Consider the following 15,234-nt stretch of genomic DNA (forward strand, 5'->3'; position numbering starts at 1 on the left):
TTCAGAATAAAATCCAATAATAATAATTTATTCAAAGAATCGGTACGGTATTCGCTAGACATACTTATTTCCATTTCTTTGGCAATAAATGGATTCCGGAAGATATAATGGGACATTTTTCGATCAAAATTAATCATACACAAAAAAATTCACATTTTACAAATTTTTAGCAAAGTGTTTCTTGACCAGAACGTGTGTATGTGTAATCGACCAAAACAAGAGATTATCGATAAGGGCTAAGTTTAGGGAATACAACGGATGCAGTAATACATCCCAATTCCACCCTTTAATATTGACCTGGTACATAGAAGTGCAATACCCAAATACCACTGAACGTAGGCATGTTACAATATCACTCGCTGCTGTTATGGCCGTTTTTCGAGCAATGCATGATTCAACTCAATCATAAGCTTTTTGGTAACCATTTACACTAGATCCCGGCATTATGCACATTTTCGGGACCGAAAAAAACGCGCGAAATGGCATTATGCATCGAGAAAATTTGCATACCTACAGGGGCTTTCTTTTGAATAAATTGACCGTTGAACGAATTTCGCGCAGAGTAAAAGTAGTTCAAACAAAAAGATTCAAATGTTTCAACTAATTCAACAATATAAATGCATTAACAAACAGTACATGGCCAGAGTTCTTCAATAAATGGTTAGAATAATAAAAAAAATACCTTAAAAAAAGAAATTAAAATTTTGTTCTGAAAAAGTAGCAAAATGTTTTCAAATTTCCCGCGTCGCACCATAGTATGCATTCAGGCGTATTTCAAAAATGATTTCATAAATTGACTCCCGATGGTAGGCAAATTTGCATAATTGTGTGTGCATAATTCCGTCAGGTGCATAATCCCGAAGGACTTAATGCCGGGACTGAGTGTATATTGATAGTTTCATTCAACTTTTGCAACTCATAATACATAATTCTTTGTTGCCGATTTTGATCCTTCACCAGGAAAAATTTACAACATTTTGGATTTAGGACATTCGATCAATAGCCATTTTTGATCGCCTGTACCACTTCGATTCCGGAAAATATTTCTTTAATACCACAAAGACACAATTTCAGAAATGGATTTTTGAATTTCTGCCTGTTTCAACTGCTTGAACTCCAAGAGAGAGCAGTTTTAACAATCGTGCTCTCTCTTGAGACCTTGATTTGACCTGGCTGCCAAACGGTAAGAGATATTAACTTCCGGTGTTCGGTGATCCCCCCACATGTCAAAATTCTCTATCGAACTAACTTACCCAAATTACCCACCACCGCTTTTATCCCCTCCAAAATTTTAGTTATTTTAACTTTATTTATATAAGTTATTTTGACTTTGCAAAAAATGGGCCCTGACGATTTCGTTCATTTTTTTTTTTGGATATGTTTTGGAGGTGAACATTTCGTCCTGAGACACCTATCACCGGAAAAATCGCCATCTTGAATTATTCAAGGTCAAAGGTCAACCACCCTGGAGGGCCTAATTTTCAACGGATTTAGTTAAATTTGGACTTTTTTGAAAGGCCTTTTAATTCTGAACTCGACTGCATCGGTCATAATCGATGATAGATCGGAAAAGTAACGGTAATAGCTCTATTTTAAAAATACTGTTTTTCACACTTGTTCAGTCTTTTAACCCATATAAAATTCAAACGGTAAGAGATATCAACTTCCGGTCTGTGATGACCTCTCCCCAAATGATATTGCCTCGAACCCAACCTTTTTAGTTTTCCCCCCTTCCGTTGCATGCGTTCCCTAACCCCCAAAAATAGATCATTCTTTATTGGCGGAAATCTTGACATTATCTTAGTTAGAATTTTTTTTAAATTGCGGTATCTGTCGGTATTGTAAGTGGGTATTTTTGGTGGATGATTATCTTATTAAAGAAACACAACATTACACAGGTGGGCCAGCTACTTGTGTAGCTAGCATCATCCACCTGTGGACAATGGATTTCACAGCTTAAGAGCTTGAATTAAAATAATCTGTTATGCTGAAAAAAAATGGAGATAATATGATATTTTCTGTCTTCAAAAAATTCTCGCGATTCGTATAACCCCTCAAAAAGTTAGTAAAAGTTTTTACCTTTTTACAAAAATTGTTCGTAATAATATGTTCACTTGACGATCATTTTTTTCAATTCATTTATTCATATAGGTATATTCGTGTTTTGGTAATGTATTATCATTTCTTTCGTGTATTTTTGTTTGTTTGGAAAGACTTTACGAACAAATAGATAGTCAGTATGTAAGTTTACCGTTATTACCCAAGATTTAAGAACAAGTTTGTAAAACAACAAAAGTGTTCGGGAAGTCACAAAGATTTTTTTTATTTATATATTTGTTTATTTGACTTTTTTGACACAATTTCTTAGAAGCATAGTTTAATAGTATAGGAAAGTGTAGGAAAATGACATGCGTCCACCGCCGTCTTAGCGTTGGTGACAAACCTTTAGAGCAAAACGGGCGGTGAGAAAGCTGTCTCCCACGGAATATTTATGAAAGAAGTACGTACACAGAAGAAATTAATTTCATAAAATTGTTCGTAAATGTTTATGAATAGGACTAGGAATGTGCGAAATGCTATTAAAATGTATAACCCATTAATAAGTTCGTAAAACTTTGTATTTTTCCACCAACATTGTTCGTAACATGATCTTTTTACGAGCACGTATTGTTATTGTTCAACAACATTTGTTTGTTAATGTTCATAAAAACACAGAAAATGTTCTCAAAATTTCAAAATTTGTTCGTAAAGCTTTACCAGAAGAAAATGTATGAGCAAATGTTTGTAAATATTTTTCAAATGGTTTGTCCCACAGAGGTTACCTTTCTTTAAAAAATAAATTTAAGTAAAATTTATTTCACCCTGTGTTAGTTCAATAATTTATCTTGTGTATTGTCTTACCGTAAAAGCAAAAGCATATTTTCTAGATATTTATTAATTAACCTAATGTTTTCTGAAATCTTTCTTGTACGAAACTCTTCTCTATTCTCTCTGAAATTCCTGTCTGTTTTAATAACAAATATTGTGTCTTCATTGCACATTGTTCTCATTTAATTATTCACCGAGTGGGTGGCGTTCCTCTACCCAACCAGAACAGAGGAAATTATCGTCTAGTGATAATATCATTTCAAAGCTCTCCAGCTATTCTAGAAACTATACGTGACTTTTCTAGTCTTAGTAAAATTAATTCGTTTTTGTCAATTGTTCGATTCTACATTATAAAAAGTTAATTATGCATAAATTGTTTGAATGAACAATATTTATTTAACTATAAATTCAATTCAGTTTTTTTTGAGTTGCTTTATTAAGTAATTCAAAAGATGTTATTCATTTTCTATATACGCTAAAAATCTTATAAAATGAATATTATTAAAGCTCGGGTATAATGCTACACTTGTCGAGACTACGGACATTATCGATAAGAGTGTCGCATAGTGAACGTAATGTGAAAATTGTGCAGAAGGTCATACATTAGTGCATTATTAGAAAATCATTGCACTATTCATATCGTTTGATCTTTAAAAGCAAGAAAATAAATCCGAACTAACAACAATAAAGCTATTAATAAGTTCTATTGAAAGTAATGCTCAATTTCTCAAATGTATATCCAATCTATCGAATACGTATTATATGTAGAAGATGCCATGAAGATTTTTGAATTGATACTATTTTCAGTATTAATTAAGATATTGAATTCAACTTGTGATGTATTAGTTTCATAGGAAGACCTAAAAGGGGGTTAAGAAATTGTGTTAAGATGAGCTTTGTGGACATGAACGTGTGCAATTTATCTCTAGTGAGTGCCTCTGAATGAGACCATGTTATTTATGGATGGGGGTGGGTATTTACTGAATGTGAAGGACTAGAGGTGGTTGGGTATGAGGACTTGTGTGCAGATAATAATAATGAAGATTGCAGAAACTTACAATCAAGTGAAAGGTCTTCATAACTAATGCACTTCTAATTGCTTGCAGTCTGGTTGATAGTACATTGAGTAGGGCGATGTCAATGCGATTGAATTCATCGAAGCATCCCCATACACCACACTGCACCAATCCACACAGGATGGCTGTAAATGCAGGATAATCGAGACCATGGCCACAATTTGTTACGACACACAGCAACGCCATCGTTTTCGCCAAATCCTTGATAATTTCCGTTTTACCCGTACCAGCTCCACCCTCCAATGCCACACTCAAATTCAACGTAAGTGCCTGGGTGATGGCCAAGTAAATCCGATCTGTCTGTGGAGTCATTACTAATCGGCTAGTGAGGCCGACATACTCGTAGCCATACATGAAACGTCCACCGCACTGAACAACGACAATATTATCGAACTCTTTGAGCCAGTAGAAGCGCAATTGACGCTCCCACTTAAACTCCTGACTGTCGCACACGCCATCCTGGACGAAGCCGTCAATGGTGTCACGAGCATGAATATCAATTATCGTGAGAATTTTCAACTTGTGACGTTCACGTGGTGTCAATTCACCCCTTATCAAAGCTACTATTGCCTCCAGTTGGGTATTATGGGTCTCCAGATACTCTTTCATGGCATCCCTATTGCCTCCTTCAATCTTAGCAAAAACCTGGAATTCACAAGAAAAAACTTACACTGTGAATCAAAAAGGTAAAATATCTTCTTTAGTGCTACAATTGTAGAGCGTACGGCCTATTCGACACATGCTAACCCAATCAACAGCCGAATCCACCAACCAAAATCCTTTATTCCTTCGGCACGCGCCCAACCTCTGCCATCTTTATGGTTTCTGAAAGGTTGTTTAGAGGCTCTTATCGTTAGATAACTGTCCTCACCTTTTGGCATCAGTCACCGTGGACTGTTGATGGTTCACACTTGCGAATTGAGTGTGAAGGTGTCACCTTCACTTCTCCAGTCTCCTTCAGTAAGTATATTATAATTATTTAGTTGAGTCCCGTCGGTCCCATCAGACTTTACAAAAAAAGATAACCAGTAGGGTAAAGTGGTACAAGTTGGACAGGGCTTTTTTCTTGATAAATTAAGTACTTCATTTTTATTTGTAGGGTCGGAGGAACGTCTGTTCGACAGGGAACCCCTATTGACACTTTCGTCAAAATGTTGAAAATTATTTAATGTATCTAGGTAAAATACAAGTAATATAATGTTTTTTCTGTAATATATATTTTACTATAAACAAAGATGTTCAAATTTCATATCCCAAATTGTACAGAGTAGGGTGTCAATAGGTGCTGACACGACTTCTTAAAGTGTCAATAGACGTTCCTTTCACCCTATATTTTTAATGCTTTAGTTCTATAATTTGGTTCCTTGTGCTTAACAAGTTTAGTTTTAAGGAGCATCTAAACGGGGGGATTATATATCGAAACCGCCACTTTGAAACAAAAATCCCCCACTGAGCTTTAGACCGGTGCATTTTTGCCGCTTTTGGCGCTTAAAATCTCCCTCTTCGAAAGCTCCATTTGTTTATGTTCGTATATTTTGACATTTCAAGCGCTTTTAATAATTGTTTTTTTTTTGTTTTTCAAGAGATGTTTCTCTCGTGAACTATTTTCAAAGTTATCAAGAGTCAAAAAGCAGGTGAAATAGGTATCGATCACTCTTCTGAATGTATCATTTAACCTTCATTAGAATATGGTCGAATTGTTAAATAGACATCTTTAAATAGAAATAAAGAAATAGTTAAATAGAATAAAGTTGATTTATAGAAAAATAAAAACTTAGGATACTTTCTTAATTCAGCAACAATATTAGCTTAAAATCCTGCGGTAGGACGGTTTTGATATATGGGATGGGTGCCCCATCTCCTCTTCCTTATAAAGTGTTCGTCACCAGGCATAAATATTAACTTTATCACTCTTTAACAAGTTCTTTGATTGTAAAACACTGCGTGATTGACGTTCGAAACGTTTCGAAATAAAATAGAAAGTCTGCCAAACTATCTATTTTAGTTAGAGCACACTTGGAGAATTTATAACAGGGTGGGTGGAAAAAATTTATCTCAGGAATGAACCATTGGGGGAGATTTCCCGAGACTCACCTGTGCATAGCACAGTGGGGTGCATTTCGAAATCCCCCCGTATAGAAGACGCCATAGTTTCGTAAAGGCTAAATAAAGATAACTGATACTTCATTTAATATAAACAAAGCGGAAGTCTGAACTTACATTCTAAAAATCGGTTACCGTAACATAAGTTCAAATCGTTAACAGATATAATGACTTATTTTGCAATGGTGAGCGTAATCAATTGTTGTTAGTCATTTTGACCGTTTTATTTACCTAAATTGATATTCCGAAAAAAATCGGTTTAAAGTTTAAATTTTTAAAATTTCAATGAACAATATTGAATAAGGTAAATGTACCAGCGATCGTCAGTGTTCCTCGGATCGGAAGGTTGTCCCGCGTATCGGCACCCCAAAATAAAATGTACTTTTGAAAATTATTCACTGTATTTTAGTATTTTTCTTTAGCAAGATGCATCACGTTAGTTCATATTTAATCTACAGAACCAATTTTGTCGTCGAGTTTCAAACAAAATTGCTATTATTTGCCTAATTTATTGAATCACTATATCAGAGTCTTAGCAAAAAATCCGCCATTCATCACTTTCTTAATATTTCACGCGAGAATTTGTCTGCAAGAATATGAGGAATTAGGTTTGATTAAAATGATTTACAAATTTGTGTTAATTAAAAAATGAATATTCAGTGACTCTAATTTCACTATCAATATACCTTTTTAATTATTTCGGCAAGGAATATTGAAAATAAATTATTTTTTGCGAACAAGTACGTTTTCTTTCATCTGTTCCTCGAATCGCCACATTTTTTTCGTGGAAAATTGCGCTCAACTCGCTCAGCTGTCATCTTCACAGCCATTATTACATGTTTTTGTTGTGATAGAACAATTTACCAGTAAAAGTTTCATTAAATTTAACAATTTTAGAAGTTGTATCATGTGAATACACAGTGCACAGTGTAAGGATGACAAAGAAGCTTCAGAAGCCTTGTAGAGTGATTTAGATGCCAAGAAAGCAGGAGAATCCTCATCAAAAACATCTGCCGATCCGTGGCTCACCCCTTCCGATCCGTGGAACACCTGATTAAATTCCTTCCGATCCGCGGAACACATTGCATCCTTACAATTACACATATATATTATTAATCTCCGTAATTAGAAAAAGTGTCAATACACGAAAATGATTAAATGGATCACTAATATATCAATTGGCGTGTAAAAAATTACCAAATAGTGTTTTGGAACTCATATATTCAACTAAATATGGAGCATGTCTCTTAACATTCCGATCCGTGGTACACTTCCCTTATCTCGAAAAGGGTGAACTACACCTTTTCTGATTCACAGTCCATATGAACTATATTATGTAATGTATACTTGGAGATGACACAACACATTAAATTCAAGAGGTACGTGAAGAGGAATTGCATCTTTCGCATCGTTTCTCTTTCTGACACCCAACTCTTTCCACACTTGGTTCTAAACCCACACAACACCTGAGTCAATTTTCATCTGATGCAGGTGAAAAGAGTACGGAAATCCTCCAGTGAAGTGTAAACTTTTACCTCTATCTCATTGTTAATCCCACGGATTAGAAGACAGTAATTTCTAATATTTTAGCTTAGTATTGGGTAAGTTTTATAAATTTAATTCGTGCTAAAACAGAAAAAGAAAGCTTTAGCTGCAAAACCAATATTATGGTTCATTAAATTAGAAATAGATTTAAGTATAATCTTACGGATGGTAAAATGGTAATACTCGATAAATTAAAAAAAAATCCATCCATTGACTTATCTTATTTTCACCTCAAATCACACGGATACTTAAAAGTTATTAATACTCTAGTATGTACTGTATCTTAATTCTTTTCTTGAATAACTTTGCTAACTATATCTTAAAATCTCATTTGTAATAAGGTTAATATTGAAATTATTAATAAAAATGCACTAAATAGTAAGCAATATTATTTAGTATTACTTGGGATCGAGAAAGAAATCTCCACTTGTTTTAGTATTACTTGGGATCGAGAAAGAAATCTCCACTTGTGTTTAAAGTTAAATCGGTGCTCCTGAACAAGCTTACGGATTCAGTAATCCTTCCACGACGAGATTGAATAAATTTATAATAATAGTATTACTTGAATTAATTAAGCTCCGCCCACAAATAATATTAAGTTACACCAACTCTGGAAATAATTATGCAGGAGTTCACATTTTCGATCATGAAAATATAAAAAGCTTCCTTTACATTTGAACCTAGGAATACGACAATGACTTTGACCAATTTTCAATTGGAAAATTAGCTACGCCCCCATCAACAAAGCTTCTTATGAAATAAAAAAATTGTGCAATTCTTCAAAACGCAATGTTCTTAAGACAATTTCTTTTATAGTGACTCGTAACTTGTTAGTAAGCTTTTTTTCTTTAATTCAAATTAGATATTTCGTCTTACTCTTTCTATAGGTTATCTCAAAAATGGAATGGGAAATGCCTTTTTTGAAACCCTCTTCTTAAACAATTTTCAACTTCAAGCTGGTTTTGAGGTAATTTATAGACAAATTTAATTCGACAATAATTTTTATAAGTAAGTAGATCTTCGAACTTCCATAAATAAAATTATGAAGATGAATAGTAATTCACTATTAAATGCTGAATATTAAAAGAGACACAATTTAGACAGTTGTGAACATAAAAGGAGGCGTAGTCTAAAATATCAGAGGGCGGAGCTTAGTTAGTACGTAAAAAAACACTTTTACTTTAAATACTCTGCTTTAATAAACAGAGATATTGGGTTAAGTTTTCAAACGTATTTTTGAAGTTCTTTTCAATGGAGAATTTTACGTAGGATGGGGGGGGGGGGAGTTGTCGAAAATCGGAAGTAATCACCAGTCCTTTTCATTTATAACTGAGATTTTTCATATGTCCATTGAATACTGTTAAAGATCTAAAGACCAAATTACTAAATATTAAATTATTTCCAAAGAAATATGAAATTTAAACTTCTGTGTAATTTGATTTAATAAATAAGCCCCGCCCATGTGTATTTTTAAGTTACGCCCCTTCAAAAAGAATATAAAATGTAGAATATTTTAGTGAATTTCTTTCTGTCTTCGCACCACATACTTTACGTGATATCTCTAAAAGTCAGGTGGTCAACATTTTAAGAGCTTTGATTAACTGCTCAAAATTACCCGCAAAATTGTTTTCTATTTGTATTTCTTGCTAATTTTCGTGCTTCTCAATGTAATTTTTAGTTCACATAGAATTTCTCGAGCAATGACGAGGATTTTTCAAAATGAGTCACCATTTGATAAAATTCAAATGCCAAATTCCGGCCAGCTTGCAATTCCGGCCACCTTTTTTGTTCCTCAAATTTTCATGATTTTTTAGTTTTTACATAATCCAGAAATTATACAATGCAAAAGAATAACAAAAAATGTAACTTCGATAAACGAGATGACGTGAAAAAGACATTGGAAGAATTCCCTATGGACAAAGAACTATGAGAATGAAGGTGGCCGAAATAGACCACCAAAGCTATGTTTACATTTTTATTCATTTTAAAATGTATTAAGAATGATTTTAAAGTAAATAAAGACGATAAACTGTCTACAAGGTTCTAAGCGACACTCCTTAAATAGAAGGAATGAAAAAAATCAATTTTTATTAAAGATATTACATTTCAAACTTGAGACTTTGGTGCTTGCATGCAACTATGCCGAAATTTGGCACACTTACCCTAGTTCTTTTCAAATTAAAAAACTGAAATATAATTACAAAAATTTGCTTTCTATTAATGGATTTTAATTTTTTTCCAATTTTTCTCGTTCTTTAAGTATTAAATGCCTTGATGAACACTTATCTCTTTATAAAATGCTCTTTATAAAAAAAAAATTATTAAAAATTGTGTCCAATTTTGAATAATAATTGCTTGCAAAACTCTATCATACGTAATTAACTCACAAATATCAATGAATACTACATAATGTACATATTTTATGGAATTTCTCGAAATTTAGCGCAAATTATTCTATAAATAATACAATTCACAATATGCATTGCTAATAGGCAAAATTAGCCGTATTTTCTGCAATTATTTTAGAACAAATGACACAGACTCTAAAAATGTTCAAATAGCATATTTTGTCAGTTTCATCAGCAAATCGTGTATAATTAAAAGGGAAATAGGGAGATTATACGAGAATAGCAGATGGAGGCAATGATTTGTTGATGGTTAAAATTTCTAACACTTTGTTATGCCAATCTATGCAATAAATATGCAATCTTGTTTACAAAATGTACAATCAAATTGGTATTTCAGGGTGATAGTCCCCACGATAATATCTAACCATAGATGCTATCAAGTGTTATTGCATGCTTTTGGCATTGACTACAGTCCAACCAGGAATTTCAGAAATATTCCACAATACGATGAATTCATAATTTTGGCAAAAACAGTAATCTGTACATTTGATTATGGTGGGGTGGTGGGTGTGAGGATTGGAATATGTGCTTGATATGTTTCTATTTTCAAGAGCTCCGTGAACTGATTGCTTTTTTCCAGTTTTTTTTCCTAAAGTTTTGTAAGACTTTTGATTTATCGTGTGAAAAAAAAATTGTAATTGAAGGATTTGGTGTTTTGTGATCCGATAAATTGTAATACAAGTTATTTTACCTCAAATTTACAGCACAAATTTTAAATGAAAATTCAGTATAATGAAATGCTGCATTCTTAGAAATTCATATAACCATAATTTTCCAATAAAATTTTAACAATGTAAGTATTAGTATACTTGCATATAAATTCAGTGAAATGGAATTGAATAACAGCATATCGAGCATATCCTAATGGGCTTTTAAATTCAATTTATATTTTACTCGGAATTTATTTCAAATTAACGAGCTGTATGAATTCAAACGAAATATAGAGAATATAACATGATAGAACAAATTTACTAATTTATATAAAACTAAATTAATAATTTGATACGAAACCTCGTTACGGTTTTACTAATGTTACAGGAAGCCGAGCTCCACCCGCCCATAATAATTTAGGTTACACATTTTTCGAAAAAAATCTTGTCTTTTTTGCTTTATGCACTAGACACACATACGGCTTAAGCCGAGAGACATAATCAAAATAATGATTAAATTACATTTCCATCAGTTGGTTGACTAATCCGTCTTTCGGCTTAGGCCAAGAAACAGTTTAGTTAGAGAATTTAGTCAATTAATTATTTCGATTATAATTAATTTAAGCTGTCCCTCGGCTTAAGGCGTAAGTGTATCTTGGGCGTTAGATTGCCTTGGGCGTGGCCTGCTAACCTATAAGTGTACTAATCTCTGCGACCTCGATTAGGAAACAAAGTTGTAAATGATTGAAACGAGTCCTACTGTACTAAAACCTGAAATAAAGAGAGAAGCTTTCAAAGGGTTATCATCGTTTAATTTGCGTTTACTAATATTTTATCTTTCGGTTGAAAATTAAAGAAATGGGCGTGGCTTATTGTTCACAGATAATGCCTTTTGAATTTTAAACGAGATTGAAATGTTGATTTTTTTTGCTCCAACTACACTAACTACTAAAGATAATAACTATGAACTTATTATTTGAAATTGAATTTGAAAAATGGTTATTCTTATTAATTATTGGCGGAGCTTAAGCAAAATGTCAAATACAATAGTCACGTTGTAATTTTTTAGAATAGTCGTCAGAGTTGAAATTTCCCTTTTTGTTCGAAAGCTTTTTTTTAATTCTAGCACTTATTTATGGTCTTTCTCAATCGAACATGGTGAACCGGATCAGTGGAGATCATCCTTAAATGGTATAATTAAAGAAAAGCCTACGAATAGCCGGAAGGAGTGCAAACTCACCAGGATATGCGGTATAAAAAAAACAATTAAACCATAGTAAAGTATAAAGTTTCCTTGAGAATAATTGGGTACCACTTTTTACGACATATTTTTGCGTTTCAAATGATTTCTGAGAAGTGATGTCATGCTGTTTGTCTATTTGTCCGTCTATCTTTCCGTCCGTCCGTCCGTCTATCCGTCCGTTTGTGTCGCCGTTATTACGTCTATAGCCCAAACGGTTAGCGTTAGAGACTTGGAATCTTCAAGGTACACCCCGCCCCCACAAGTCGACCCTGGAACCATTAATCTGCCCCTTATGTTCACCCCACCTTTCCCTCCAAAACCATGTTTTTGGGATTGCTTGGAAACACTTCGTATGATTTTTTTTTTCATTTTTTGGAATATATTTTGGAGATTACCTAGGCGGACATTTTGTTCATATACGAAAATGTCTTTGAGTCATTCCTAATAATGGTTTCACAAGGTCAAAAGTTAAAAAAGCCCTAGAGAGCGCATTTCTCAACCGAATGGTTGGACTCATAGGAAAAGTCTTGAAATTCCTGATAAGCCTTCCAATCGGTTAAACCGGCAATGAAACTGTTCGAAACCGATAACTAATTGAATAATTTAATCCAATATTCAATTATATTACTCCTATGCCATTTAGGACGATTTTTTGAGTGATTTATAAATCGGTATATGGGTATGGGTTGAAAGCCGGTAAAAGATAAATGATGCGAAAGTACGTTTGAAGTATAGCCATTTTATTTGCACATATTTAGCCATTTTGGATAATATTTTTAATTATTTATAAATCAGTTCAAATCTGTTGAGAACCGGTAAACGGTTGGACGCTTTGGATGCTTTTCCATCCCCTTTCAATAGTGCTATGTTCATAAGACAAACTACTAATCAAAAAATATTAAAAGTTTCCATGTTAAAATATTTTGAATTAATTTTTACAAAATGACAAAAGCATAAGATAGTAATACGGGCTTCAGACCTAAGGCTTAGCCCTATGGCTTAACTTCTCTAATATCTTATCAGTCAAGATTTTTTGGAAAATTTTGACTTAGGATTGGATTATTAAGGGCAAATGACCTATTACATTTGGAAAAATCAATAAAATTGATTGTTGTTTAAGGTTTTGAGACCGTCGGGAACTGGACTAAACCTCTAGTCTGAAGACGGTCTAAGATTTATTTGATTAAAAGAAAAATTTTGACAGTTAAAATTTTAAAAATTGGAGGCTATTTTATATTAATATTAAGTGCCTTATTTGTTCTCAGAATTATCTTTGAAAATGTTCTTTTTCATTGCATAAAAATATTGAAATTTTTGGAATAATCTAAAACTGTTTGTTTCACTTGGTTTGCTGGATACTGCAGGATTTGTTAACCGGATTCTACCGTGTCCCGGTATATAAGAAAAATATATTTATTAGGTTTGAGGTAGTTCGCAAAATCTAACCAAATGGCTTCAGCGAAAATGGTTCAATAAAAATGGTCAGTAATGTCTTCATTACAGCTTTAGATCAGCAAAATTTCAAGAAATCAAAATTTATGACCCCGCTCTTTAAATGCTTTTTAACTCTTCTTCTTTTGAACATCAAACTTATTTCAATTTAGGGCAACTCAAACACTTGAAAAGGAATTTAGATATCAAAAAAAATTTCTGTCATAAGAGCTAGGTCGAAAGTATAAATGAATACATTTGGTCAGTGTTAATCAAAATAGAAGTCGTAAATTGTAAATGCCTAGAAATAAAGAAATATTCCTGGTAAAAAGAAAATGAGAAGGTTATGACCCAGACCCAGACCCAAGGAGGTTATGTTGTTAAATCAAAATTCGCATTCTGTTCTATTTCGAATAGCTTAAATATGTTTATGCAACTCTTTCGCATCCTTTTTATTAAATCAAATTCTGACCGCCAGAGGAATAGGATAGTAATATGCAAAACATTTTTAAAGAAAAGGTATGTGAATTTTGTTTTTACGAAATCTGTGTAATCCAAATTGAATTTTGAATAGCCATTTTGAATAATTTACTGACAAATCCCAGTGAGCATGAAATGTAAACCGATTTCAATTCTGCTCAAGACATGTGCATTTTCAGCTGAATTCTGCTAACCTTATAATACATATTTGGTTAGCACTTTTTCTTCAAAAACTGCTGACCGTTCAACATATTTTTCCTAATCGACTCAGCAAAAATATTCTTAAAACGCTGCTTTTTGAACTAACTGCATTCGCTTGGATCTGCAAATATACTGATCAAAAATGTTTTTTCCGAAACAAACTAACGATGCCCAGAACTGAACCTATTTCAAATTACCCTCTTTGACCATATCTTAGCTTTTGTATATAATAATCTATTCTCGTAACTTTTCCAAAGTAACAAAACGCCTAACGAGGGTTAGGCAGCAGGAGCCAAATGGGATTTTACACTCACCTCTTCCACTTGTGCCGTCCACCAAATTTGATTCGCCACAACAACAACCATGGTGGGATAGGACTGGATCCAAGAATGCCTGGAGCACTCTTTGTGGATGCCAAAGTCATAAATTGCCTTCTTAGATATGTATCGATTTGACAATTGCATCTCGCTCAGTATAGTGTTCATCCATTCTTCCACACCACCATTAAGGTCCACAGAATTCCGGAAGTTGAGCAGTTCACCATTCTCAGCTATCATTCCCACCACAGACATTAGCTCCCGCCTCAACTTGGATTCTGTCGATTGGAATTGAGAGCCAGAGGAAGATGTCAGGTGCTGCTGGCTACCGGTTGATGCATCATCTAACTGAGAGATTTTCAGTGCTCTAACATTGTCGAACATTTTTATTATGTGACACTCAATGGTTAGTGGATTTTCTCGTGTACGGCCCAGAATTGATAGCAATTCATCCGATGATATAAAATAGAATCGTGGGAATTTTTGGCGTTTTTTCTCCAAAAAGTCATCCAGTGCCTTCTGACACTCTTCCATTCCCACGTTGAGCCTCTTAAATTTTTCCAATCGATTTGACACCATGCACATGGGAATCACTTTTAGCTTTTCAGCACAGTTTTGCATAATCTGCAGAGATAATTTGACAAATTTCAGCACAACCATTGTAAATGTCTCTACACTTCATTAATATCCTATTCTACAGCAATAAAAAAAAAGTTATAACACCAATTCTGACCAATGATTTTATATGATTGAATGTTAACCCTTCACTACGCTTGCAAATGTAGAGTGTGATCTACTGATAGGAGTGGCCTGAAGGAACAAATATTCTAATAGGTACTCTTCCTTTGCAAATTAGTTATATAATTACATTACATCTTTTAAAATTTTCAAAATAAAAAATCTTCATAAGGT

The 15,234-nt window shown here is 33.5% G+C and overlaps 1 protein-coding gene across 1 annotated transcript in view; it reads right to left on the bottom strand.

Moving 5' to 3' along the window:
- LOC129799814 (dynein axonemal heavy chain 10) overlaps positions 1-15,234 on the bottom strand; it is a 132,612-nt gene that overhangs the window by 64,585 nt on the left and 52,793 nt on the right. The window contains exons 16-17 of the mRNA XM_055844041.1: positions 14,320-14,946; positions 3,927-4,589 (exon numbers count right to left, since the gene is read on the bottom strand). Coding sequence (XP_055700016.1) covers positions 3,927-4,589; positions 14,320-14,946 — 1,290 coding nt within the window. The remainder of the gene's footprint in view (positions 1-3,926; positions 4,590-14,319; positions 14,947-15,234) is intronic.

Source organism: Phlebotomus papatasi, chromosome 1, assembly GCF_024763615.1.
Source record: "Phlebotomus papatasi isolate M1 chromosome 1, Ppap_2.1, whole genome shotgun sequence".
Lineage (NCBI taxonomy): Eukaryota > Metazoa > Arthropoda > Insecta > Diptera > Psychodidae > Phlebotomus > Phlebotomus papatasi.